General features: G+C 55.4%; 11 protein-coding genes across 11 annotated transcripts; 7 read left to right on the plus strand and 4 right to left on the minus strand.

Annotated features, from left to right (window-relative positions):
* Positions 1 to 1,016: 1,016 nt before the first annotated feature.
* W97_00831 (adenylate kinase 1) lies at positions 1,017 to 2,027 on the plus strand (the record flags this gene model as incomplete). Its single annotated transcript, XM_007778743.1, has 4 exons — positions 1,017 to 1,176; positions 1,242 to 1,294; positions 1,350 to 1,504; positions 1,562 to 2,027. The coding sequence occupies 4 exons, from the start codon at positions 1,017 to 1,019 to the stop codon at positions 2,025 to 2,027; spliced, it is 834 nt and encodes a 277-aa protein (XP_007776933.1).
* Positions 2,028 to 2,867: 840 nt separating this feature from the next.
* Positions 2,868 to 3,807, plus strand: W97_00832 (uncharacterized protein; the record flags this gene model as incomplete). The annotated part of the gene is made up of 2 exons (XM_007778744.1): positions 2,868 to 2,947; positions 3,096 to 3,807. The coding sequence occupies 2 exons, from the start codon at positions 2,868 to 2,870 to the stop codon at positions 3,805 to 3,807; spliced, it is 792 nt and encodes a 263-aa protein (XP_007776934.1).
* A 612-nt stretch (positions 3,808 to 4,419) lies between these two features.
* On the minus strand, positions 4,420 to 6,351 carry W97_00833 (uncharacterized protein; the record flags this gene model as incomplete). Its single annotated transcript, XM_007778745.1, has 2 exons — positions 4,420 to 5,882; positions 5,943 to 6,351. 2 exons carry the CDS (start codon positions 6,349 to 6,351, stop codon positions 4,420 to 4,422), a joined length of 1,872 nt encoding a protein of 623 aa, XP_007776935.1.
* Positions 6,352 to 7,096: 745 nt separating this feature from the next.
* On the plus strand, positions 7,097 to 9,579 carry W97_00834 (1,4-alpha-glucan-branching enzyme; the record flags this gene model as incomplete). Its single annotated transcript, XM_007778746.1, has 8 exons — positions 7,097 to 7,178; positions 7,231 to 7,355; positions 7,412 to 7,511; positions 7,567 to 7,679; positions 7,742 to 8,436; positions 8,487 to 8,822; positions 8,872 to 9,502; positions 9,553 to 9,579. The coding sequence occupies 8 exons, from the start codon at positions 7,097 to 7,099 to the stop codon at positions 9,577 to 9,579; spliced, it is 2,109 nt and encodes a 702-aa protein (XP_007776936.1).
* A 463-nt stretch (positions 9,580 to 10,042) lies between these two features.
* On the plus strand, positions 10,043 to 12,025 carry W97_00835 (ATP synthase subunit beta, mitochondrial; the record flags this gene model as incomplete). Its single annotated transcript, XM_007778747.1, has 8 exons — positions 10,043 to 10,053; positions 10,118 to 10,287; positions 10,384 to 10,469; positions 10,525 to 10,567; positions 10,621 to 10,937; positions 10,990 to 11,227; positions 11,280 to 11,891; positions 11,946 to 12,025. 8 exons carry the CDS (start codon positions 10,043 to 10,045, stop codon positions 12,023 to 12,025), a joined length of 1,557 nt encoding a protein of 518 aa, XP_007776937.1.
* A 1,188-nt stretch (positions 12,026 to 13,213) lies between these two features.
* W97_00836 (uncharacterized protein) lies at positions 13,214 to 13,747 on the plus strand (the record flags this gene model as incomplete). Its single annotated transcript, XM_007778748.1, has 1 exon — positions 13,214 to 13,747. The coding sequence occupies one exon, from the start codon at positions 13,214 to 13,216 to the stop codon at positions 13,745 to 13,747; it is 534 nt and encodes a 177-aa protein (XP_007776938.1).
* A 519-nt stretch (positions 13,748 to 14,266) lies between these two features.
* W97_00837 (uncharacterized protein) lies at positions 14,267 to 15,572 on the minus strand (the record flags this gene model as incomplete). The annotated part of the gene is made up of 3 exons (XM_007778749.1): positions 14,267 to 15,145; positions 15,233 to 15,359; positions 15,529 to 15,572. The coding sequence occupies 3 exons, from the start codon at positions 15,570 to 15,572 to the stop codon at positions 14,267 to 14,269; spliced, it is 1,050 nt and encodes a 349-aa protein (XP_007776939.1).
* Positions 15,573 to 18,302: 2,730 nt separating this feature from the next.
* Positions 18,303 to 20,639, minus strand: W97_00838 (uncharacterized protein; the record flags this gene model as incomplete). Its single annotated transcript, XM_007778750.1, has 3 exons — positions 18,303 to 20,341; positions 20,397 to 20,514; positions 20,580 to 20,639. 3 exons carry the CDS (start codon positions 20,637 to 20,639, stop codon positions 18,303 to 18,305), a joined length of 2,217 nt encoding a protein of 738 aa, XP_007776940.1.
* Positions 20,640 to 21,356: 717 nt separating this feature from the next.
* On the plus strand, positions 21,357 to 22,442 carry W97_00839 (uncharacterized protein; the record flags this gene model as incomplete). Its single annotated transcript, XM_007778751.1, has 2 exons — positions 21,357 to 21,395; positions 21,453 to 22,442. The coding sequence occupies 2 exons, from the start codon at positions 21,357 to 21,359 to the stop codon at positions 22,440 to 22,442; spliced, it is 1,029 nt and encodes a 342-aa protein (XP_007776941.1).
* Positions 22,443 to 22,747: 305 nt separating this feature from the next.
* Positions 22,748 to 23,415, minus strand: W97_00840 (uncharacterized protein; the record flags this gene model as incomplete). Its single annotated transcript, XM_007778752.1, has 3 exons — positions 22,748 to 22,954; positions 23,017 to 23,350; positions 23,405 to 23,415. The coding sequence occupies 3 exons, from the start codon at positions 23,413 to 23,415 to the stop codon at positions 22,748 to 22,750; spliced, it is 552 nt and encodes a 183-aa protein (XP_007776942.1).
* A 232-nt stretch (positions 23,416 to 23,647) lies between these two features.
* On the plus strand, positions 23,648 to 26,352 carry W97_00841 (uncharacterized protein; the record flags this gene model as incomplete). Its single annotated transcript, XM_007778753.1, has 4 exons — positions 23,648 to 23,754; positions 23,811 to 23,935; positions 23,987 to 25,418; positions 25,470 to 26,352. The coding sequence occupies 4 exons, from the start codon at positions 23,648 to 23,650 to the stop codon at positions 26,350 to 26,352; spliced, it is 2,547 nt and encodes an 848-aa protein (XP_007776943.1).
* Between the last annotated feature and the right edge of the window lie 533 nt (positions 26,353 to 26,885).

Raw genomic sequence — 26,885 nt, forward strand, 5'->3', positions numbered from 1 at the left:
GTCAGTCAGGAGATTAGACATCGGTTGCTAACGACGCCTTTCTGCAGACTCAAGCTCAAGCGGCCGGTTGTTGCGAAGAGATTCCGGGATCATTTGGACCAGCTGTACGAGGAGGCCATCGCTGAGGCGGAAGCCGCGCCGAAAGCTAAGCTATAGGCGGCCCTCTTCATCCCTCTTTTGAAATATGCTCGCTTCGGAAACAAGTTCGGCTTCTAATACTTGCTGCGATTGCGGGCAAGCTCGGGGTACGGGCCGGACCGTCGAAGTCGTTATATCATACAGTGGAAGTGTCACTGCACTTGCATTGGCAACAGGCGGCCTCAAGCTTACAGGGCTTCTTTTCGTCTTGCATGTGCATGGACGGTTGTTCAGGGACGACATCGCGCGGAGTGGCATGTACAGAACAGACAGATATGAAATGCAGGGAGATATGCAAGTATATTCCATTACGGCTGCTTCGAGCGTGGAAGTCATTGGACATTGCGGGCATATAAGCAGCCATCCCGGTGCCATTCCTCCTCATGCTATCGCTCCCAGTGTGATTTGTTCGTTTATATGCACATTCGAATACTGATATTGGGGCGTACTTTGGCGATTATCCTTAAGAGGAAAGGACGGGGGGCTTTTGCTCACGTGCTGCCTTTTCGAGCATGCTCAATCATCAACGCTTGCAACCTCGTAAGAGAGTTGTGGGCCTCGAGCATTCTAGCAGGAACACAATGGCATTTGCTTTACTATCAAGGTTGTAGCAGTTCATAACAATGCTCGGGTATCCACGTGTTCGGCGCAAATGGCAGCCACTGATTTGATGCTCGGCTCAGCGGACACCTTGGAACTTCAGAGCTCCCGTTGCCGAACATCGGTCCAGCTTCCAGCCTCACCAGCGACAGCTCCCGTTTACCACCCAGTGCCGAGCTGCATCTCAATCGCCTCTGTGCCCTTTCTGCCACCGTTAGGAAGCCTTTGTTAGCCGTTGCGCGAGTCTCTACGTTTCTTACACCACCTATCCTCTCACAATGGCACCCATAACGGACACGATCGTCGACGAGCTCAAGAGCTTGGTCAACAAGCTCGAATCGCGGGTTGCCGAACTCGAGGCCAAGTTGGGCGGAGAGAAGAGCACTCCATCGTCGAGCGGCGCCATGCGCATGATCTTGATGGGGCCTCCCGGCGCTGGTATGCCCTCAATTGCCCTGCACATGTCAAAAGCTCTCCTCGGACGCGCTGACCCTCACGAATAGGCAAGGGAACACAAGCGCCGCGGATCAAGGACAAATTCTGCGTCTGCCATCTAGTACGCTTTGCATAAGCACTCGAGACAATACGGACAGTGCTCACAATTATTGCAGGCCACTGGGGATATGCTGCGGGCACAAGTTGCGAAGAAGACAGCGCTGGGCCGCGAAGCCAAGAAAATCATGGATCAGGGCGGGCTGGTCAGCGACGAGATTATGGTCAACATGATCAAGGGCGAGCTAGAAAGCAACCCCGAATGCAGGAACGGGTAAGCGCGTGCGACCCCCCAACCGGCTAATCCGCCTGCTAATGCGCCCTTTTATAGTTTCATCCTCGACGGCTTTCCGCGAACTGTGGCGCAAGCCGAGAAACTGGACGGAATGCTCAACGACAAGCAGCAGAAGCTCATGCACGCCGTAGAGCTCCAGATTGACGACGGCCTACTGGTATCAAGGATAACGGGCCGCCTGGTTCACCCTGCGTCTGGCCGCAGCTACCACAAGATATTCAACCCGCCAAAGGAGACGATGAAGGACGACGTAACTGGCGAGCCACTCATTCAGCGCTCTGACGACAACGAGGGTGTGCTCAAGAAGAGACTCGCGACCTACCACGACCAGACCTCACCTGTGGTAACGTACTACCAGAAGACAGGCATCTGGAAGCCCATCGACGCCAGCCAAGAGCCGGGACAGGTCTGGCAGAGTTTGCTGAAAGTGTTTGATGACGACAAGACAACGATAGGTGGCAGAACCGGCTCCTTGCTTAATAAGGTTGGCTTCAAGAACTAGATGTGTTGAGATGAAGGCAGTGGGGACGCCAGGAGTAGACGCAATGCTAATGTACCATCTGGCGCGGCGCACGTTTGTCTTTGGTCGCATCGCCTTGCGCACCGCTGAATCAGGATATCCCTGCTTGAAAAGTTCTGTCCGTCTTGAGGCGAGTGTGCATAGGGGCTTGAAGCGGGAGGACTGTACTTGTACAAATGGGTGGCATGTAGGGCGCGACGTTGGGTGTGTGTGTATCTCCTTAGCTCTTACGCTTCGTTCGGACGCAATCAAAGATACAGTGAATGGCCTCACCGGCTCGAAGGTCGTACGACACAAGACGTTGGGGAATTTAAAGTGAACTGCGAGGACCGACCCAAGTCGTGAATTCCTGACATTTATCTTAAAAACTCGTCTGGTCCACTCGCTTCTCCTTATCTCAATCGTCTCCCCTAAGATCTTGCCAGCCTCGGCTGCTTTCCCAATCCATGTCAACTTCGTCGAGACAACACAGTCGCTACTCTCTGTACCAGACAGCTCTCCGACAACGCAGATTTCATCTCGGCGCGAAGTCAGAAGCAGCTGTTGCGCAGCGGGCCACTTCTCAGCTGGGCACAACTCCGAGACCTGTCAACACATCGAGTACAACCACAAGCGAAGATACATTGTCAGCCATTGTAAGCTCCTACGCGCATCCCACACCTGTTCCGACGTCGAGCGATCTGCGGCAATTAGCCTGTACTCAATCCCTTCCGGATACCACTGTGCGTCTCGAAGTGCTACTCCACAGTCCATGCAGCCACTGGTGCTTTTGTAGGGAGTCTGCTCAATGGCTGACACCATTGATCTGCATTTCAGACTCCAATGCCTTTCTCCAAGTTCAGCAGCGGCGTCGCAAGCAGCATGAACAAGACCCACCTCACCATCGACACCGAAGCAGCGAAGTAAGCCACTCTACACCTCCTCACACCAGCCGTCCCGACCGCATCCGGCTACCAACCCTTGAAGTCCTCCCACCATACCCCCCGATCCAGATCTTGACCATCGCCTCCCCTCGGTCCACAATGGCGTTCCGCTGCTGACAAGCACCAGCAACCTCCTCGCGAACAGCGCACCTCCCACCGGCCAAACCTCCTCCGGCGACTCCCTAGCCATCACGAAATCCACCTCCCTGACGGCCCGCCCCGCCAACCCCAGCACCCTTCACAAGGTCACCACCAACCCCTCCCTCCCCAAAAGCTCCGCCCCAGCCGCCCGCCCCCCTCCCGCCCTAACCCCCCACCAAGCCGCCTACGCCTGCCCTCCCCTCCCCGCCTCCTGGACCAGCGCGCACGACCAGGCGATCTGCATGCTGGACGCGAAGCAGGTGCCCGTGACCTCCATCGCCGCGCGGCTCAAGCGCGCGTTTCCGGACCTTAGGGGAGTGGCTGTCACGCCGGCGATGGTGGAGAGGAGGCTTAGGTGTTTGGATCAGATCCCTGAGGTTGACTATTGGAGACGGGCGCTTGCGGGGGATGACGAAGGCGGAGGAGAGGGGAGATTAGCGGGGAAGGGGAAGGAGAGGGCTGCTGATGCACTGCTGTCAACGCCTACGGAAGCTGATTTTGTGCTCTCGCCCACTTCTGGCGCTGCTGGGGATGGCGGGGGTGAGGCGAAGGGGAAGGGAACGAGGAAGGGGGTGTACTGTAGTATCAGGGACGCGGCATTGGGGAAAGAGAACAGGAAGACGGACAAGGGAAAAGAGAAGGCAGGGCTGGAGGACGGACATCCACCTCGGCGAGTACCTGTGGGTAGGGCGATATGAGGTGGAGAGGGCCGCGATGATCGTGTTGGGGTGGCAGCATGGATACTTGGAGTATCTTCTTTGGCTTTGACCATGGCTTACGCGAAAAGCATGGATTGGCGTTGGAGGCGTGGGAACCCAGTTATGAATCGACGTGGTATGATCGAGGAATGGGAAATCTCGGGTCTTTGGGATCTGGCAGCTCATGCGAGGCTTGCCAACATAATGTAATACCTGAGCAGGGGAGAAAAGTTTGCCAGCTTCACAACCTCGCCCTTATCACCTTGCTAAGGAGGTGCTTGGCTTTCATCAGTTAGCCAAACAGCGGAACCGGCGAGGCGAACTCTGTCCCGTTGAATGATTTGTAGTCTGTTTCGATATCCACTTGGCACTCCAGCATACGAAAAGGCTATGGATAAGAACTAACTCCCTTCAAATGTTGGTTGCCCAACGCCTCCTGATTTGCCAAATGCGTCTTGAGATCCTCACAAATCCTACAACTCGAAAAAAGCGGACACCAGACATCCCATACGCCGCCCGTTAGAACCGTCATATCCAGATCATCTCGTACCATCATGCATCATCATAGACCCGCTCGTTTCAGAATACTCCGCTCAGCCCCCACACCCCATCTCACACAAACCCCCCGGCAGCCTTCTGCCGATACTCCTCAAAGCTCTGCGGACTCTCCCTAACCGCGCCCCTCTTGACCTCCTCCTTGCCTAACAACTTCGCCTCCCACGCCTCCTCCTCCGCCGCAATCGTCGCATGGAACCGATGCCGATCCCCGCGTGCAAAATACATCGGCGCCGCCTCCCTCCTCGCGACCCCCTCCGTCACAAGCACATACTTGATCCCACTCCCGGGGGCCTCAAACATCGCGTCTCCGAGCAGCCGCTCCAGCACGGTTCGTAGCCCGCGGGCGCCGGTCCCCATATCCTTGGCCACGCGCGCGACTTCGTGCAGGGAGGCGGTCGTGAAGCGCAACTCGATACCTGAGAGCTGAAAGAGCTGCTCGTACTGCTTGAGCAGCGAGTTGCGGGGTTCGGTGAGGACGCGCACGAGCGCGGAGGCGGAGAGCGGGGACAGAGCGCAGGAGATGGGGATGCGGCCGATTAACTCGGGGATCAGGCCGTATTTCTGGAGGTCGGAGGGCTCGACGAGGTCGAGGGTGTTGTAGAGGGGTTCGTCCTGGGGGTCTTTGCCGCCGGAGGAGGAGGCGGCGGTGGTGTGGTGGGGGAAGCCGGGACTGCTGCCGCTACTGCTGGGCTGGTGCTGCGGGCTGTGTGTCTCGGGCACGTAGAAGGGGAGGTGCTTCTTGAAGAGCGCGTCTTCGCCTCGCAGCATCGTGTCATGGGTCCCTGTCTCCGGGCTCGAGGCGCGGACGTGGGCCCCGAAGCCGATGCTGCCGCGCGAGATGCGGTCGAGGATCATTTTGTGCAGGCCGATGAAGGCGCCCGTGAAGATGAAGAGGATGTTGTCCGTGCGCACGTTGTAAACTTCGTTCTTCGCGCCGCCGGGGGATAGGGGGTTCATGTTGCCGCCACCGAGGCCACCGCCGCCTAGTGGGCCGTGAGATGGGAAGCCGCCGCCTGGGGTTGTGCGCCCGCTGCCGGGTCCACTGCCGCCGGCACCGCGCTCGGCTTTTGCTTGGATCTGGAGGGTTGTGCCTTCGATTATCTTAAGTAGAGCTTGTTGTACGCCTTCGCCGGAGACGTCTTTCCCATGCGCCACCTTAGCCGCAGCGATCTTATCGATCTCGTCAAGGCAGATGATGCCGCGTTCGGCGCGCGCAACGTCGTAGTCTGCGGCTGCCAGAAGGCGCTGTACGCACACGTCGGCGTCTTCGCCTATGTATCCGGCTTGTGTGAAGGGCGTGCAGTCGGACATTGAGAAGGGGACCTCGAGGACGCGGGCGAGGGTCTTGGCCATCAGTGTTTTGCCGACACCAGAAGGGCCGAGTAAGAGGATGTTGGACTTCTCAATGGTAAGTGGCGTGGTGTCGAGGATGGGGCTCGACTCGGGCGGTGGAGGGAAGGATTGGTAGTTTGGTGGTGGGTAGAGGTTTATAGTTGGTTGCTGACCGGGAAACTCATCTGCCAAAAACATTAGAATGGGTTGTATATATAACCGCTCAGATCTGGGACAGTGCGAACCCTCTACTGGGTGTCTCTGCCCCATCTCTCGCCGGGCTTGCTGCGCATGTAGCTCGGCCTCTTCTTCGTCTCGTCTCTCTAGCTCCTGTATCCGCTGATAGTGGTTGTATACCGCGACACTGAGCACCTTCTTTGCCCTCTCTTGTCCTACGACGAACTGGTCAAGGTGGTGCTTGAGCGCCTTGGGAGTGATTCGAGGGGCGCCGACGTTGCTCGTCCCCCCCAGAGGTCCTATGGTAGGCCCCCCAGGCTCGTAGACGCCTGTGAACGGCTGCCCCCCAAAGTCCGAGCGATTGAACTGGCCGGACGAGCATCGGGAGGTGGTTGTGGTGAAGGTTCGGCGGATGGAGTAGAGGGCGAGGTAGGACAGGCGAGCGTGCGCAGAGACGCTTATGGGAGCTGGCGCCATGCTGAAGCAGAAGAGCCTCCGAGCCGACGCTGGAGGCTCGTGGAACGGCGTTGGATGGCAGGTAGCTGGATGGTTGCGGCTACAGCATGCTTCTCCGCCCTCTTGGCCGAGGCCTGCGGGGTCCCCACTGGCGACTGATGGAGCGAATACCGCGATGAAGCGTCGAGGCACGAGTCGCGAGGAAGTAGGAGAGCTAGGATCGACACCAGCCTCTAGACCAGCAGAGGCTCTATATTGGTACCTCGGTAGATACGATGCAACATGCACCGACGCAGCGATCACGGTGGGAGGAGGCGTTGAGGTACAAAGTTACCTACATGGGTACCTGGGCACATCTGATAAGCGGAGGCGGTGGAGGAACGCGGCCCGACAGCGGAGGATCGGCGGAAACCCCCAGCGGAAGCCTTACTGTTTGTAGCCCAACTAGAGCTTTTCTGGTGACGTCTTTTTGCAGATTCGCTTAGGCTTCCCGCTCCCTGTCGGTGCACGGATGGATCCATGCATGTTGAGCTCTCTTGTCGGAGATCCCTCAGCAGCTCGACCCTTAGGGTGCAATGGTGGGTGGCGGGGATCGCATGCTTGGTCCAGTACCCCGCTATCACAAGAACTCTCCCGCTCTAAACCCCTACAAATCTGCCATCATTCCCCACTTGCTCTTCTTAAAACATCTATCTTTCTGCTCCACCACCTGTCCAGTTCCTCAATCGCATGCAGGCTTGAGCAGTACTCTCAATTCTAAGCAGCAATGGGTCTCAGCACTCTGAATGAAGCGTCGGACAACTCCATGATGTCGGAGCCCGCCCAGGCAATGCCTGCTGACGGCACAGGTATATCTGCTGTCAGACGATCATGAACTCGTGCAAAGCTGATGCGCCCCAGGCATTGTCCAGCTCGATCCCTGGCTGTCGCCCTTCAAGGAGCCTCTTCGCAGCAGATACAGCAAGGCGCAGGAGTGGATCAAGAAACTGGATGAAAATGAAGGGGGGTTAGGACAGTTCAGCAAGGTAGGGGACCGCGTACAGCTGGGGGCTGGGAAGGCTCAAGCTGATTGTGCATGCAGGGCTACGAGAAGTATGGTTTCCACGTACAGGACAACGGTGACATCGTGTACCGAGAATGGGCGCCGAACGCGCTTCGAGCATACCTTATTGGGGATTTCAGTATGCAAGCAACTATTATGTTTGCATGGCTGGCGGCTGACATGTTTTGCTCTAGACGGATGGAACCGCGACTCGCACGAAATGAAGAAAAACGACTTTGGCGTCTTCGAGATCACACTGCCCGCAAACAATGGCCAGCCAGCAATCCAACACGATTCCAAGATCAAGGTGCGTCTCACGTTGCGCTCTGTGTCTGGCCAATAGCTACTGACCCAACCGTTCGACTACAGATATCCCTCGTCGTTCCCAACGACCAAGCGCGCCAGGAGCGCATCCCAGCTTGGATCACAAGAGTCACCCAAGATCTGTCAGTATCTCCAGTATACGACGCAAGGTTCTGGAACCCACCCAAGGAACAGAGATATGTCTTCAAGAACCCCAAGCCAAAGAAGCCTGCCAGCGCCCGCATCTATGAGGCGCATGTCGGTATCTCATCGCCTGACCCGAAGGTTGCCACATACAAAGAGTTCACGCAGAACATCCTCCCCCGAATCAAACATCTCGGCTACAATGTCATTCAGTTGATGGCGATAATGGAGCACGCCTATTACGCCAGCTTTGGCTACCAGATCAACAGCTTCTTCGCTGCTAGCAGCCGCTACGGGCTCCCGGATGATTTGAAGGAGCTCATCGACACCGCGCACGGTATGGGCATTACAGTGCTCCTGGACGTGGTCCACAGTCACGCCTCGAAGAACGTGCTCGATGGACTGAACATGTTCGACGGCAGCGACCACTGCTATTTTCATGAAGGCCAAAAAGGAAGACACGAGCTCTGGGACAGCAGGTTGTTCAACTACAGTCACTACGAAGTCCTTCGTTTCCTTCTTAGCAATCTACGATTCTGGATGGATGAATATCAGTTCGACGGATTCCGGTTCGATGGTGTGACAAGTATGATCTACACCCATCATGGTATTGGCACGTGAGTTTCCCTCTCTCCAGGTCACTTGCACGACGCACTAATCATTGCAGTGGCTTCTCCGGCGGATACCATGAGTACTTTGGCCCAGGTGTTGATGAGGACGGCGTTGTGTATCTTATGCTCGCCAACGAGATGCTCCATTCAATCTTCCCCGACGTCATCACCATCGCTGAAGATGTCTCGGGCATGCCCGGCCTCTGTGTAGCACTGTCGCTTGGCGGCGTTGGCTTTGATTACAGACTGGCCATGGCGATCCCGGATCTCTACATCAAATGGCTCAAGGAGAAGCAGGACATCGACTGGGACATGGGCAATCTGGCATTCACTCTGACGAATCGCCGACACGGCGAGAAGACGATCGCGTACGCAGAGAGTCACGATCAAGCGTGAGTGCTTACCAGGTGGTTATTGTTGATATTGGCTGACGCACAGCAGGCTGGTCGGCGACAAGTCTCTCCTCATGTGGCTCATCGATGCCCAGATATACACGCACATGTCGGTGCTGATGGAGCTGACGCCTGTGGTAGATCGTGGCATTGCCATGCACAAGATGATCCGGCTCATCACACACGCGCTTGGTGGTGAGGGCTATCTCAACTTCGAAGGCAACGAGTTCGGTCATCCCGAATGGCTCGACTTTCCAAGGGAGGGCAACAACAACAGCTTCCACTACGCACGCCGACAGTTCAACCTAGTCGATGACCACAACCTTCGTTATAGGTTCCTCAACGAGTTTGACAGCAAGATGCAGTGGACCGAGGAGAAGTACGGCTGGCTGCATTCGCCGCAGGCGTACGTCAGCCTGAAGAACGAGAGCGACAAGGTGATCGTCTTCGAGCGAGGCGGTCTCTTGTGGATCTTCAACTTCCACCCGTCATCTAGCTTCACGGATTACCGGGTCGGCATTGAGCAAGAAGGCACGTACAGGATTGTGATCAACACCGACAGCAAAGACTTTGGTGGACACGATCGGATAGACGAGAGCACGAGATTCTTCACCACCCCGTTCAGCTGGAATGGGCGCAAGAACTTCCTGCAGGTCTACATCCCCAGTAGGAGCGCTATCGTAAGTTTTCACTTGTTTGAAGCGTAAGATCCTTTCGCTGACTTGACTAGGCCCTGGCCCTCGAATCTACCTTGTGAACCTAGCATAGACGCATTAGCTTTGCTGTACATCTGTCTGTATTGATAATGGCCTTCGCAGCCAACGCTTTGTAGTCTGTAGCTCCCTTTTTGTGTAGTTGGACGTAAAACATGTAGCAGGCAGGCGTGACAGATCACGTGATGATGAATGCCTGTCCAGTCAATGGAATGCTCGACTGGACAGCGCTGCCACTCTCGAAGCTCCGAGAGACAGTTCTCCGGAGCTCAAACGTTTCTTCAGCCCTGGTCGAGAAACGACATTGGAGTGAGTGAGCGAGCGTAAGAGCGTAAGAGGCTCCATTGCGTGTTGGTGCTCGGACGCCGCACGCTCATTGGGCCGACGCTAGCGCGAGCTCGGCAGAGATGGCAACTTTGCTCCTCCCGACCTCACCTCCCTCGAGCTCCATCTCACCAATTCGCACCTCTCCACTCCCCTTCCATCGCCGTTGCGACACCCCTCACAATGTTCAAGAGGTACCCTCGCCCTTCCTGCAGATGCAATTGACCACGCTTCGGAGCTAACGAGATGGACCTGCAGCGGCATCACCCGGTCGCTGCGAGCCTCAGCATTCCGCCGGCCAGCGACCGTACAACGCGCCTGGAAACCCATCACAAAGAACTTTGCTCCCGCTCTGTCGGCGAGGTTCGCAAGTACAGATTCTGCGAAGGATGGCAAGATTCATCAGGTCATTGGCGCCGTCGTCGACGGTAAGAGAAAACCCTTCTTGGCCCGTCCCACGGAGGAGCTTCATCGACTGGCCTGGTGCCAACCACAACAGCGCATCCGCTGACCATGATTCACAGTAAAATTCGACACCGAGCAGCTACCGGCCATTCTCAACGCCTTGGAAACGGACAATGGTGGCAACAAGCTTATTCTGGAGGTCGCAGTAAGATGGCACAATCAGCGAATCGTGTCGGACACCTTGCTAAACTCGATAACAGCAACACTTGGGCGAGAATGTCGTCCGGTGTATTGCTATGGACGGTAAGCTCGGAATTTGTTCGGTGTCATTCGATGGCGCTCATCGCAATGATTAGGTACCGAGGGTCTGGTTCGAGGCTCCATCGCTACCGATACTGGCTCACCCATTATGATTCCTGTCGGCCCTGGCACGCTGGGTCGTATCATGAACGTTACCGGCGATCCTATCGATGAGCGTGGCCCGATCAAGCACACCAAGAAGCTTCCTATCCACGCCGATCCCCCACTGTTCGTTGAACAGTCCACCTCAGCTGAGGTCCTCATCACTGGTATCAAGGTCGTCGACCTGTTGGCCCCGTATGCTCGTGGTGGAAAGATTGGTCTCTTCGGTGGTGCTGGTGTTGGCAAGACTGTGTTCATTCAGGAGCTGATTGTAGGATATTCTCCCTTGGCAACAACTTACAAGCTGGCTGACGGTTATTTAGAACAACATCGCCAAGGCCCACGGTGGTTTCTCTGTCTTCACCGGTGTCGGCGAGCGGACGCGTGAGGGTAACGACTTGTACCACGAAATGCAGGAGACCCAGGTCATCCAGCTCGACGGCGAGTCCAAGGTCGCACTGGTGTTCGGTCAGATGAACGAGCCTCCAGGGGCTCGTGCTCGTGTCGCTCTTACTGGGTTGACCGTCGCCGAGTACTTCCGTGACGAGGAAGGCCAGGATGGTAAGCCTGGCTCTTACTGGGCCAGCCGCGGCTGTGTGCTGATGTGCGCTAGTGCTTCTCTTCATCGACAACATCTTCCGTTTCACTCAGGCCGGTTCTGAAGTGTCTGCCCTGCTCGGTCGTATCCCGTCTGCCGTCGGTTATCAACCCACCCTCGCCGTCGACATGGGTATCATGCAGGAACGTATTACCACCACACAGAAGGGCTCCATCACATCCGTGCAGGCCGTCTACGTGCCCGCTGACGATTTGACTGATCCCGCTCCCGCCACCACCTTCGCCCATTTGGACGCCACCACTGTGCTGTCGCGTGGTATCTCCGAGTTGGGCATCTACCCAGCCGTCGACCCTCTAGATTCCAAGTCTCGTATGTTGGACCCCCGTGTTGTCGGCCAGGACCACTACGATACCGCCACAAAGGTGCAGCAGATGTTGCAGGAGTACAAGTCGCTCCAGGACATCATCGCCATTCTGGGCATGGACGAGTTGTCGGAACAGGACAAGCTGACCGTCGAGCGTGCGCGTAAGCTGCAGAGGTTCTTGAGCCAGCCTTTCACCGTCGCGCAGGTGTTCACGGGTATTGAGGGCAAGCTTGTCGACCTTAAAGATACCATCAGGTCGTTCAAGAGCATCATGAACGGCGAGTGCGATGACCTGCCGGAAGGTACGTTTTCACTATTACACTCAATACTCGAGTTCTAGCTGACCTATTTTCTAGGTGCATTCTACATGGTCGGCGACATCGAGTCAGCACGCGCCAAGGGCGAGAAGATTCTTGCGGATTTGGAGAAGTCATAGACGCGCAGCCTCAAGAAGGGAACCGATGTACTGTGAAATTGCCTTCAGCGAGCCGTTCTTTCTCTCAACTTAGCCTTGTACAGAAAATACTATGGGTGATTAAGCAGGGAGATGACGCTCTGCTGATGGCGGTGAAGTGTGAGAGGAGTGTAATCGTAGCTTGAACGTGTCTTGTTGACTGCAATTTGTTTCCCAAGTCTGAAGACCTTACTCACGTCGCGAGATCTTGCGCTTATCCATACTGCCTACCCATACTCCGGGGCGATAGCTTGTATCGCTGATGCATGAGCCACGGTGTTCCTGCGACGTACGAAGGCCTCGTTCGCCAACCCGGACGTTCACCCTGTTCTCAAGCTCCTTACTCGCTTGAGAAAGATTGAATCCGCGAAGCAGCCCCTTTTCTCTTCAGAACGGACGTTGAGGTACATCCTTTGGTCGAAATCCTCCTTGTGGATCGTGAACGCGCGTTGTTCGTTCTCGGGATACAATGAACGGTTTGGTCCTATCTCCAACAAAGCCAACGCAAGTAGTAAAATAGTACCACGGCGGTGTTCTGAATCTTGAAGGACATCTTAGCTGCATGAGGCTCCGCTTGCTTCCTTTCTGGCTGATGTATAGCAGCAGCATGCCATACACTTATAGACCCTACAGCCTTGACAGTTTCGCTCCTTGGAAAAGTCACAAGATAGCACAATTGCAAGGTTGCGCGGACAATCGATAGAAGGTTACTAGACGACTATATGTAGGATTCGAGAGAGCTGCGCAGCACGATACAAGCCTTGTGGCCTTGCTTAGTCACACTAATTCCATCCGTACTCTGATTTCGCAGCGCCTTGCGGCAATCCTAACCGCTGTCATGAGAATGAATTTCCGAAGCAGCTCGCGACAATATCGGACTTCTCAGGAGTCAGTTATGGACTTCCAGCAGATTATAGGTGGCAGAACTCTATGCCGCAGAACAATAGGTAGACGGTAGGAAATGCTAATTATAAAGAACGCAACCGTGAGTAGCTTCACGCATGGCCAGGCTCCAGCACAGCTTCCACAGCCCACTCAAGCCGTCTCGTATTCGCTTCACGAAAGATTAAAGCAGGACCTCTTGCCTCGTGAATCCGGCAAACAGCTTGTGTTTTGCACCAACCCACTTACAACCACCACATTGACCTCAGATCGGAACGTGTTCAGAAGATGGCAGAGAAACCTACTCAACACCAAATCGAAACCCCAAGCCAAGCTCCTCCAGCCAGCAAGACTATCACTCCCCCAGGCGTCAAGGCAATCGAGCACTGGTCCCTCTTCGGCCGACCAGGCCATCCGTCTCCAACACGCGTAACAGCCTCCGCGTGGAAAAGAGAGCCCTTTAAGAAGCCGGAGCATGCCGCATGGCATGTTCCCATCCCAGCCGACCAGCTCGGCACACTGCTGAACGGGTTCTGTCCATCGGCGATGGAGGACAAGTGGTTCGTCTATGCCGAGGGTCCGGATGCAGAGGGACGCGTTTTGATTCATATGCATCGCAGCTGGACGGGAAAGAAGATTGTTGAGCTTGAGATTAAGATTAGGGGCGACAGTGAAGAGGAGAAGAAGACGGGGAGTGCGGAAATCATGGGTATCACTTGGGAGATGGATGAGGAGGTTATTAGGGATCATAGTGAGGAGAAGGCGAAGTACAATGCGCTGGAAGTGTGCAAGTGGGTGCTGGGCGTAAGATTGGTGGAGTAGGATAGGGCGCAGACGGGGAAGGAGAATGGGCCGGCTAAGCTGCTGGGGTCGAAGTGATCTTACTGATGATACGTATTGTGAGGCGACGGTGGGCAGTAAAGAGGGAGGCTTGTTCAAAGTCCGGTGAGAGGAAGAAAGTGACACTATCTGTATCTCAGAGATATACAGCCAGCTCTTAAGACGAGGGGCGATAGGCGCGGATTATGGAGAAGCATCTATATGATATGCTGGTCGGTGACAGCAGCACTACTACCGCCTGATCGAAGTTTCGAAATCATGCGGACGGATTGGTGGAAAGGTGTGTAATTACGGAGACAATCTGCTTGAATGTTACTATCCCTTCAGCCATCGGGGTGGATAAGTAGGTAAATGTACAAGATAGGTAGAAGTTGAGACTATGGCGCTGAAACCGGGCAATTCGAGTCCAATTCCATGGATTCGTGGATCATGGTTACAATCACAGTTCGCTACAACTAGCTCTCGACAGACCCATCTTCATCCCAGTCCCCTTCACGCAGCTTACCAGCGCCTTTTCTCGCGTACATACATGAGTAAATCATACGCGAGGTTGAGGTCTCTCACAACGTCCTGAACATCCTTCTTGCTCAACATCTCCGGATGCTGATACAGTGTTCCTACCACCACATCTCTCAATCCCCTATCACTCTCGATTGTTGAAGTATATGCCTCGTACGCCGCCTGTGAGAACTCGGTGCTGTTCCAAAATGTCCCAGCCTCGACCGCAAACTTCTCGAGCGCGAGTGCTTTGAGCGCCGTGATGTTGTATTTTTCGGCCAAGGCATAGACTTTGGCGTGGATGATGAGGTTAGGAGATTGAATCAGTGGTTGGGTCGCATCTAAGTCTGCTGGTACCGGTTCTTCTGGTGCGTCCTCTGTGGCCTGTGGCGGATCGTTCCAGGCTCTCTGCGCATAGGCTGCCCGCGATGGTCCTTCATCGCTCTCCTGAAGGAGCATGCGTTCAGGTTCAGCCCTAGGTCCTTCATACCAGAAGGAGGACTTTTTCTTGCGCTTTTTCATCTTCTTCGTAGAGCCAGAAGAGTCCCATGGTGCGTAAATAACATCAATCCGCTGGGGCTCAAGCTGGGGAGGGGGAGGAGAAGGCGGCTCTGCTGCTTCAGATAGTGCTTCTTCTACCTGAAGAACCTCCTCCGATGGTGGTGCCTCTTGAGCCGGTGCAGCCTCCTCTTGGTTGTATTCATCACCAGCGTCAACATTCGCTGTTCCCGCTTCGACCTCCTCCGCGGTTCCATCGCCACGGTCATCGTCCTCGCTATACAAGGAAACATGCGGATAGTCGAGGTGATAGAGATAATGCACCATCAGCCTCACAGCCTGAGCGTCGTCGTGTGGGAGCGGAATCTTTGCCGTGCGCGCTTCCTGTTGTATTATTGATATCAGATCAGCCCGGTCCTTTCTAAACGTTTGAATAACCGAAGTTGCACAACTCATTTCTTGTCTACGAACCTTAAACACTCCATTGCAGGCTGCAGCAAAGAACTTGGAGCGTGGACAGACAATGGCTTTATGCACACGGTGTTGGTCGCGACCGCATGTTATGGTAAGGTCGGAGTATGTGTCATCAGTGAAGAGCCTGGTTACAGAGTCAGCGCGGTGCGACGGTTTTAGGAGCGAGGCGATGCAGTTCCCCGGTGGATCATAGAAATCAAAGTATGCTTTCCCCGTAATAGGCCAGCGCAGATGGGCAGGAGGGGTAGGAGCAGGCAGAACACGGACAGAAACAAGAGTGAAATCGAACATACTCGCGCATAGAACACATGAGCTCCTCACGCGGTTTGTCGCCCATCTTGGTTCCTTGTACTCCAATGTAGGTATTCCGCCGCAGATTAGACCTCCCTGGACTCAGAGGTCGCTGACGGGAAAAGAATGGCCCCCAGAGGAAAGAAGGCGATGTGGATGCATTTATCTTGGCCTTGCATCCATGGAAGCCAACTCGACCATGCAAGCTGCGTGCTGCGGGCTTCGGTGGCCCTTCTGCCTTCTGCGGCACAGCAATTTAGCAGCTGATACGCATATGCAGCCATCCTATTTGACGCTGCTCCAACTCCAACTCCGTCGCGTTTTTTTTTTGGAATTTGTCTGGGCTTGGACAGTAGCAATCTCAAATGATTCAGCAGAGGTGTTGGAATGTCTCTTAAGATGCTGCAGTTTCTTTGGAGTGAAGAATGGGCGACAAGGTGGACAAATTGAAGGGTCAACCTGAGGTCAATATTGCAGCTGATTGGACCTGCACGAAATTTGACAGAGAGTTTGTATCTCTCCTCTACGAATACTAGGGATACTTTAGCAGTTTAGAACTCTCTCTCATTTCCATCAATCTGGATATCGTGGCCTACTAACCACGCAAGATTCAGTAAATTAGAAGAACGTGGATTGTAGGAGTTGATATTGGTGTTCTCTTCTCCACCTGATGACAACGCCGTGCAGCTTGGCTCCCATTCAACCTCGTTGTACAACCCTCAGCCTCTTCGTCAGCCTTGAGTTAATATGGTGATGTTCTCCGCGTGTGAAACTGAGACATCTCCTGTTCTCACAAAGCAAACGTCCTCGGTTTTTAGCCGTTCTGTTCCGCAAGTAGTTCCGCACTTTCGGCAACCCGCTTGCCAAACGGCCCGCCCGAGTTTCAGCTCACCGGTCTACTATGGAGTCTCCAAGGCGCCTTCTACGGGGCACCGACCCGGCACGATTATTGCGCCTCGCTTCAGAACCCGTTCCATCAAGCACAGATGAGGAGGCGGGTCATCATGTTGAACATGAGGAACCATTCGAACGGAGTCGGCTTAGTACTACAGGTCACGACATTCGCCTACTGTCCCTTTGCTCAGGCAGATGGGAAGACCACATTCGATGTTCGATCCGCGTGGTTTCACTAGAAGACAACCCGACCTACGAGACCCTGTCATATGTATGGGGGGATCCTAGTATGACCAAGTCCATCTTCGTTGACGGCCATGAGACTCAAGTTACGACTAATCTTAAGGCTGTATTGCGACATCTTCGTGATTCGGACAGCGCGCTCACTATATAGGCCGACGCGATATATATTATACAGGCGGATAATGAGGAGAGATAGCATTAAATCGGCATGATAGGTGAGATACACAGAAGATGCATTCGCGATTATATCTAGCTTGGTTGTCCAGACGCGGATCACCAGATGTCCTAAAGCGGCTGCCATTATAGCCGGTACGACCAAAGCGATAATAACCCGTCCTCAGTCTTCTACCATGATCCAAGACCTAGTCCACCAAGGACGTCGACAGAGATGAAAGAGGCTGTCCCAGGCTCTCCTTTCCTTCACGTCCGCTATATCAGGCTGAATGTTGTTGCGATTGATATTTTCAATATCAGTAACGAGATCCATGGCTATATTACTGTCTTCAGCGACCTCTCCTAATCACAGAACCTGCGAGGCAGCTTGATATATATGTCGCATTTTCTGAATCTGGTGACCTTTCTCATGATGGTCCAGTTGATTGATACAAAGTGCATCGATCCAAAGAACCTTGCCCACCACTTCAGATGGCAGATGGTGGAGCGCATCCCAGAGATTTGGCGTCGCTGGAAACGGGAGTTCATTTAGCATGATTGTGCGCAACTCGAGTCTGTCGCTGCCCTAAGCGTAGGAGAGCGCCTCGTAGTTTGGATTGTCGTCGAGGTTTGCAGGCATAATCCTGCACTTTATGGCGTCGGATCTCTTTCCTGGAAGCAACGAGATCAATCGAATCTCATTACTCGTTGGACCGCTGTCCATATGTCTTGGATCATTTTCTCTCGAGACATTCTCAGCAGAGAAGACCTTGGAGCAATCTACTCGGCGTTCTTGCACCTAGATGAGATTATCCAAGTATCAGCAAATGTGGTAAGGCCAGGTATTGAGCTCTCCAGCGTTCAGAGCCTTCGTAAAATCAATGGAGGCTTACAGTGCTAACTTCGTCGGGCTGCCGCAATCAACAAGCAGCTGATATTCCTAGAGACATCGAACAAGTAGAAAGTTATCAGTCACTTCAATGTTGCCGCCGTCGAGGTGAACTCCTCAGCACAACAAACCCGCTGGTGCCTAACACCGCCGCTTTGATGCCGCTCGTGAGGGGGCATTTCGCCATGCAAACCGGCTAATCGAGAGTAGAAGAGCTTGATGCCCACTTCTCTTTAATCTATGGCCCTATGTGCTTGGTAATGGTGAAAAGAATGGTATATAGTAGTAGATCGGGCCTCGTTCTATACCCGTTGAGATCCGACCTTGTATCGTCATCGGATAGCGCTCCAGCGGTCGTACCGGCGAGAGCGGGCTTTAGATGAAGCTCGCATATGTATGGAATACCTTGGATGTTGTTGCACTACGAGTAGGTTGCTTGCTGATGGCACGTACAAAAAACTCCGTTTTGAGAATTATGCAAAGGTTGCTATCGTGGCATGCCTCCTTCTACAGAAGCCGATAAGCCCTAGTCGTTTAATGTATCTACAGCTTCATTACAGCCATGGATGAGCAAAAAGATGGTCATGTCATCACCGGTCAACTAAACCGGCTCAACGCTTTTTCCACGTCTCCAACCTTCAACTCCTCCTTACATACCCCTCCCTCACAAACCTGCACCCTCGGCTTCCCCGGATCCAGGCTCCTGAAAAGCTCATTCCTCTCCCTCAGCCACTCCGACTTACTCCCACCCCCCAGTCTCGCCACCGTTCTCGTAGTCCCTGCACTCTCCCTAATCCTCCTCACCGCCTCCTCGACCTCCTCGCCCTCCCCACAAACAACCACGCTCTTCATGCCCAGCACATCCGCAACTATACTCGTCATCATACTCGAGAACAAAAACGGATGCTGCCCAACCTCCGCCTCAAACGCCCCGCACGTCCTCCTCGCCCGCTCCGTATAGGTTTCATCCTCGAGCAAACTCCCCAGCCGCCACAGATTGTTTGCGCTGACACCGTTAGTGCCCGGCTCGGCATTGTCCATGCCATCCTTCAGGCGCAAAATTAAATCCGGCTGGTCCGGCGCTGTCGAGAAAAACCCGCCCCCCACATCGTCCCAGAATTGCGCGATCTGGGCCTGCTGCAGCGTGTCCGCGAACCGGAGGTACTGGTCGTCGAAGGTCGCCTCGTAGAGGTCGATGAGGCCGGAGATCAGGAAGGCGTAATCGTCTGCGAAGGCTGGTGCGTCACCGGGGCCTTCGCGGTACACGCGCTTCATCGTGGAGGTGCTCTCGTCGAAGAGCTCCGACTTGATGAAGTGTACCGCTTTCTCGGCGGCGGCGAGGTAAGTGTGGGACTTCTCTGGGTCAGAGGCTGCGAGGGCTGCGCTGGTGCGCGCGAGTGCGCCGACGGCGAGGCCGTTCCAGCCCACGACGATCTTGTCGTCCAGCGCTGGTCGAGGGCGTTCTCGGTTCCGGTGCTCGAGGAGTTTCTGCCTGCTCTTGGCGATGATTTGGAGGATGTCTTCGCGAGACATGCCGTATACCTTTGCCAGTTGCTCCGGAGTCCGTCTGATGCACAGCACGTTCTGATTGGTAAGCTCGTCGTGTGCATCGTGTTCAGGGCTCACATTCCCGCTGTCACGCACGTCCCAGTACCGCGCGCAGATCTCAGCATCCTGCTCGCCGAGAATGGACTGGAACTCCTTGAGCGTCCAGACATAGAAGGCGCCTTCGCGCTTCTCGGTGTCTTGCGGCCGGTAGTAGGAGTCTGCGTCCTCGGCGGAGAAGAAGCCGCCGGTTGGGCTGTGCATGGGTGGCGTGGTGAGGTAGGTCGCGATGTCATGGACAGTTTCGAGCATCACGGGATCTTTGGTGATGAGGTAGGCGTCAAGGTAGACTTGGAGGAGCTGGCCCTGGTCGTAGAGCATCTTCTCGAAGTGGGGGAGACTCCAGTCGCGGGTTACGGAGTAGCGGGCGAAGCCGTTGCCGATCTGGTCGTGGATTCCGCCGCGGGTCATGGCATTGAGAGTCGCGAGGACCATCTTCTGCGCGTTGTCACACTCTTGTGCTCCCACTACGTCTTGGACCGCGCTTGGGTATTGGCTAAGGCGGATAAGAAAGGAGAGGTTGACAGGCGTCGGAAACTTGGGCGCGCCACCAAAGCCGGCGTACATTCTATCGTACTTTCGTTCAAAGTGCTGATACGATTCTTCGAGGAGCTCCAGATCTAGGCCGTCGCCTTCGTGGTCCGCATTGTCTTTGCTGATAGTGCCTTCGTTGGCGAATTCACGCAGTTGTTCTGTGATCGCGTTCCCGGATTCTAAGCAAACTTCCGGCTTATCTCGCCAGAGATCCCGAATCTTTTGCAGTATTCCTAGAAATCCGATGTGGCCGCGGTGCCCTGTTGCCGACGAAGGGCCTGGCCAGTATGTTCCCCCGAATATAGGTTTCAGGTCAGGGGTGAGGAAAACATTCAGCGGCCAGCCTCCCGACCCTGTTGTTGCTTGGACGTAGTTCATGTATATGCGGTCGACGTCCGGCCGTTCCTCACGGTCGATCTTGATAGGTATGAAGGACTCGTTCAGGATTCTGGCGATCTCTTGGTTCTCGAAGGACTCTCGCTCCATGACGTGGCACCCTGGGCTCTCTGTTAGAAGCCATTCTAGGCTATCGCTGAGCTGGTGGAAACATACAGTGGCAGGCTGCATAGCCAATGCTGACAAACAGAAGTCGGTTGTGCTTCTTCGCCAGCGCAAGAGCTTCTGGTGTCCACATCTGCCATGCTACCGGATTGTTCATATGTCCTCGGACCTGTTATAGCCGTCTTAGCTTGTGGTCTCTTCCTACTTCTTTAGTAGTACGGCCGGCGTACTCACATACGGACTCCTGCTCTCATTGAGCCTGTTGCTCAGGTTCAACTCGGTTGCGCTCGCCATCTTAGAGAGCTGCGTATGTAGGCTAGCGTAGGAGCAAAACGGGCGAGCTATGTGTGTAGCGCGCCTAGCTGTCCGGAAAGCAGAGAGGTAAGTCTCGCGACACAGGTGATATCTTGGTGGGCGCCGCGCGAACTGGACAATACCAGTGCTCCAGGTAAGTCGCATGCAGGAATTGATTCAAAATTGATATATGGCAGACTTTGGTGGCGAGAAGCGAGGGCAGTTGCCACCGAGGTGGTTCTGTTTACTCCACCCTCATCGCCGTCGTCATTGCCGTAAACGTCAAGATGCGATAATCAACTTATCGATACCGCCGCATCGTGAGTCTTAGCATAGTCCACGCCGCAACGCAGACACTGGCCTCTTATCCGCCAGCAGTGTCTTCGTTCTGAGGAAGAGATGATAGAGCCTAAATAAAGGACGGCAAGTTTAGTCCCAGCTGCGAACGAACGGTAGAGTCGATCCACATGTATTTCGCGCAATGAACGAGTTCTACACTCGCGCCAGCAGGCGGCCAGCAGGCGGCCGGCTCCTCCCGCGTCTAGCGGCAGAGATGTGATTCGTCCCAAGCTCGGTTCTGCGCGTCAATCGCGCTTGAAGTCTGCGGCTGCGGCTCTGCTGTCACGGCAGCGCCCATCTTCGAGCTAGGACTTCGTCTGTCACCGCGACATCTCAACAACACAGCACACAACAGCTCCAGGAACACAGCTTCTCGCAATGATGATGCTCAGCTTACCGCCCATCATCCCCCGCGATGTACGTCGGCGCCCATTTCCTCTTAACCTCCATCTCCCCCACTAACGTCCCGCCCAGGACCACATAATAGGCTACCCCTCCGCCCTCGCCTTCTCCTCCCTCGACACCGACAACGATGACAACCTCACCTCCAACCCACACCAACATCCCGCCCGCCGCCCGCAAACGAGCCAGTCCAATCCGCGCACCCCCCTCGCCCTCCTCGCAGCCGACGAAAAGCTAGTCCAGCAGCGCAAGCAAAACGTCCGCCGCTTCGGCGCCGGCTGGTTGCGCCCGCCAGGCATCAACAAGACGTACCAGGCGACCATGGACGAGGCGGCGGAGCGCGAGGAGCAGGAGGCGCAGGCGAGGCGGGAGATGGCAATGATGGAGCTGGCGGAGGCGGAGCGGGAGGAGGAGGAGAGGAGGAGGGTCGCTGAGGGGGGTGATGAGGAGGGGGAGGAGGAGGTGGGGGAGAGAGATTTGGATGCTGACGTCCCGGAGGCAGACGATGGGGAGGAAGAGGAAGAGGATGACGAAGACGAAGATACGGAGGGGGATCATGAAGGCGCGAGTTTCAACGAGGAGAGCTTCATTGAGGGGAGCGAAGTCATGGCCCCCGAAGAGATCAACGAGATGTTGGAGATGGAGGAGGCGGAGATGAGTGGCATCTTGCAGGAAGAGAGGGAGCTGGGGTTCGGCGAGAGGGATCTGGATGATAGTGTCCCAGAGGCGGGCAGCTATCAGCATACGGATACCGAGTTGGAGGAGGAGAGCAGCGAGGAGGAGATGATGTCGGCGCCGCGTCACGCGCAAGTACAGATGATGCCGCCGGCGGGATCGAGGAGGGTGACGCCGTTGAGGGTCCAGCATCAGGATACGCCGCCGTTGAGGTCGCGTGGGAGAGGACTGAGGCCTGATGCGGGCTCCTTCGACAGCTCTGAGCTCGGCGCTGGCAGCTCATCCTTCCTGGGGAGCAGTCCGTTCGCTTCAAGGGGACGGACTCTTGGGGATGACTCACGCCAGAGGATGCTCAACACCAGACCGCCGCAACGGCGTGGACATTGATCACCAGGACTAGAGCTCAGGATTGCGTTTTCAGACATTGGTAAGCGCGGCGCTACCTCCAAGCATATGATACCCAACATTAGGCGATTGCTCTTGTAGACTACACGAGCTCCCAAGCTCTTTCCCAATTGTATGATCCATGCCAAATCAATGCCCGAAACGCCTTGCTATGCAGGATGGTTGCAGAATGCACCGAAAACAAAACAAGCCGATAGGCCCTGCGTGGGCAAGCCCAGGGCATTTGAGAGCTTCCCCTCATTCCAGATCGCAGCCAGAGGGCTACTCTGAGCCTTGTCTCGCGAAATCTAGAACAACCACACATACCAAAAAAGTACGATGACCGCCGCGAAGAAGCCGAGCCAGACCTTCCAGCCGACTCCCGTCCGCTCGGCCATCCGCAGCATCCGATTCATGGTACCCCGTAGCCGAACTCTCGTGTTGTCAAAAGAATCATTCATCTTCTCCGCCAGCGCCGTTGAGTCGCGTATCTCGCCCCCTATCGCTACTGTGAGCTGCGCCCAGCGTCAGCCCCCTTCTTGTCTCCTACACTGTCCAAAATGAAGGTACCACTCACATTCTTCAACATCTTGACCTTCGCACTCATCCCCTCCAACTGCTCCTCGTTCTGATTCTCCAGCTCTGAGAGGACGGCATCGCTGTACTGGCCCCTCGAATTTGGCGTGGCTGCTCGATACGTCCCCCCATGATTCGGTCCGCCGCCGCCTGGGTACGCACCGAATGCGGGACTACTGCTGCTGGCGCCGCCGTTGTAAGGTGCGTAGCCGTAGCCGCCCGAAGCTGGCCGACTGGTGGAGGGACCGGCGGCGGGGGATTGGGAGCGGTTGCGGGAGTCGTAGGCGCTGAAGAGGGAGGAGCGGGCGTCGCGGGGGTGAGTGGAGGAGGGGAATCTGAAGGACATTGTCAGTAAGCGTTGTGCGCATATCTTGGGAGGCGACACACACCTTGAGGACATTGTGGTTGTTTGGTCGCATCAGGCCAGCTTGCGGCTTTGAACTTTGACCCTGACGTAGGGCTGCGAGATTTTGTACGGCGGGCGGTTCGGCTGGAGTGGCAGTTCGCGCGACTCGTGATTTCGTGTCGGCGCGCTGCCAAGATATCAAACTTCCAGGTTTTGGCGACAAGCGTATAGCTTTCGGTCCATAGCACTATCAGAATGGCTTGATCTTAGCTACGCAGTTTACGAGATGTTCGCTCTGCAGAGCTTTGGCCGGATGCAGGGGGCCTCTCGAGGCAGCATCCCGCGAAGACAGCTGTTTACGGCCATCAGACGCCGAACTCCGCTAATTCCAGCGTGAGTATGGAGACGGTCTGGGAATGAGACAACCTATTGACATTCTTATGGTTCAGGCCGCGTCCTACTTGCCGCGCTCCTCTAGCATCGCCGAGCGTACGGTATGCTTCCTTGGAGGCCGGCGAAGATGACTCTGGTCACATTTCCTCAGGGCCGAACGAGGGCATCCTTTTCTTTGGCAGTATGTTATGACTATGAGCTTCTTGAGCCTATCCGTTAATGTATGCTCTAGGTGTCCTCCCGCTGCGACTCCAGTGGCTTCTCCGGCTACCGTTCCACACGGATAGGATAGCCCCAGAGTTCCTGAAGCGCATCAATGACAACCCCACGATAGCTGCGGCCGACCCTGTAAAGCTGATGCAGAAGGCCATGAGTGGTCAGCCAACGCTACAGATCAAAGAGGTCCTCCCAAGGCTCAAAGAAGGCGGTGCCTTCGTAAAGTTCAGCCACGACGCGAGCGCTTCCCCCAGCGAAGTCGAAGCGGCATTGAAAGCGTACCTCAAGGAGAAGCAGATCAGACCATGGTGGAACCCTTTCCAGCGGATCCGTGCAGCCCTGGTGCGCGGCCGACCATGGGTAGAAGACCTTTATCGGCTGCCGAGCTCCAGGGTGAAAGTGGAATTCATGCCGTCAGGTCCAGGCGAACAAGCGGCAGAGCTGTCGCAGGAGCAATTGTATAGCTTCTTCAGGCCTTATGGCAAGCTAGCGGACATCATAGCACAGCCTGCAGACTCGAAAATCGTACCCAGATTCGCGTATCTCGACTTCGCCGATGCCCGTCGTGCAATCATGGCGAAGAACTGCATGCACGGCTTCAAAGTGCTAGAAGAGGAGGGAGGTGGCAAGGCAGGCACAATCTTCCGCCTTACGTACGAGCGGAAAGCGAAGCCTCATTGGATTCGGGATTGGTTCTTCAATCACCCCAGAATCGTCATTCCTGCGCTGGCAGTCCTCATTACCTCGATCACCGTAGCCATCTTCGACCCTGTCCGAACCTTCTTCATCAAGGCGCATATTACCCGCCAGTTCCACTTGACGGACAATAGGATTTACAAGTGGTTCAAGGCCCAAGCCACTGACATCTTGGTAAAAATGCGCCACAAAGACGACGACGATGCCGGTATGGAAGCTGTCTGGGACGACCGTAAAGATCTTATCGAGCAGATTCAGACTTGGTTACTGGAATCTGTGAACACCTTCATCATTGTGCAAGGACCTCGCGGCTCGGGCAAGAGGGACTTGGTGGTCGATCAGTCTCTGAAGCACAAGAGGTACAAGGTCATCATCGATTGTAAACCCATCCAGGAAGCCCGCGGTGACAGCGCGACCATATCCGCAGCGGCGGCACAAGTGGGCTACAAGCCGGTCTTCTCCTGGATGAACAGCATCAGTGGCATGATCGATATGGCTGCCCAAGGCGCGACTGGCGTCAAGACCGGCTTCTCGGAGACGCTGGACTCGCAGTTGACCAAGATTTGGAACAACACAGCTACAGCGCTCAAGCAGATAGCGCTGGATGGCCGCAAGAAGGACGACAAAGATGCCCACTTAGGAGACGACGAATGGCTTGAGGCACACCCCGAGCGCCTGCCCACAGTCGTCATAGACAACTTCTTGCACAAGAGCCAAGAAGGGAGCGTTGTCTACGACAAGCTAGCTGAATGGTAAGCCTGCCTGCAACCTTATTCAATTCCCCATACCAACGTGAAACCTAGGTCCGCGGGTCTCATAACCGCAAACGTCGCGCACGTGATAATTCTCACAAACGACGTCTCCTACTCCAAATCCCTCAGCAAAGCGCTCCCCAACCGCGTCTTCCGCGAAATCTCCCTCAGCGACTGCTCCCTCGAAACCGCCAAGCGCTTCGTCATTACGCACCTCGACGCCGACAACGATGACCTCCCCGTCGACCCTTCAGAGAAACACCTCATGCCCTCACAGCGCCGCAAAGACCTGCACGAGCTCGACGACGTGCTCCCCCTCCTTGGCGGCCGCCTCACCGACGTCGCATTCCTAGCCAACCGCCTCAAGTCCGGCGAGACGCCGTCCAAGGCCGTGCGGGAGATAGTGCGGCAGTCCGCGTCCGAGATTCTGAAGATGTACATCCAGGGCAGCGACGAGGAACGGAGATGGAGCCCCGAGCAGGCCTGGCATCTGATCCGGACGCTCGCGGCGAAGGAGACGCTGCGCTACAACGAGATCCTGCTCGCTGACACATACAAATCCAACGGCGAGAAGGTTCTACAGGCGCTTGAGCAAGCGGAACTCATTTCTGTTGTCTCGGTGAACGGGCGACCGCACTCCATCCGCCCGGGCAAGCCGGTGTATCTGCCGGCATTCAGGCTGCTGCATGAGGACCGCGTGCTAAGGAGCCGGCTGGATCTGGCGCTGCTCAATGAGAGCATCAAGGTGGAGAATGTCTCGATTGAGAAGTACGAGACGGAGCTGAGGAACCTGGCCGAACTGCCGAAGCAGCCGACAGAGCTAGCGCCGAGGATCAAGTGGTTGTTGGGGAAGGTGGAGGCGAGTCAGACCAAGGTGGAGGCGTATGAGAGTGAGAGTAGTGCGTTGAAGAAGGTGCTGGTGAGTGAGTATTAAAGGGGGGTTGGACGCGCTTGTGGGGATTGTGAATATTTTGTACTTGGTCTTTCGCCGCGGGGCTGCTTATACGTGATACCATCTCCTACTATGGTCAGCAACACTCCTTGCTCAGTTATGCAAGCTTCTCAAGTCTCGAAAAATACGCTTCATCTTGTCTCGCAATGCTCCGTGCCGTACTCCGAAAGAATGCAGATTAGGCCACTATAGCGAAACGCCTCCAATGCCTGCCGACCAACTTCCGTCTCAACGACCACGCACGACCCAAAACGACTCAAAGCCGACCCAGTTCACTTCGTTCTGCTGTGCCAGGTCAGCGAAACAAAATCCAGCTTCCCAAAGCCATAAACTCAATCACCGCCTTCCCCGGGCCATCCTCGCCCTCATCCGCCTCAACTGATCATCAGCTCCCGACCGCCCCACAGGCTGCGCATTGGCCGGCACATTACTCCTCGGTGCGATCGTGTAGGTCTGCGTAGGCGTTTCGACTCTGGCACGATTAGCCAGATTGGGTTTGGCAAGCGCGCGCTCGC

The sequence above is a fragment of the Coniosporium apollinis genome (assembly GCF_000281105.1).
Source record: "Coniosporium apollinis CBS 100218 chromosome Unknown supercont1.3, whole genome shotgun sequence".
Lineage (NCBI taxonomy): Eukaryota > Fungi > Ascomycota > Dothideomycetes > Coniosporium > Coniosporium apollinis.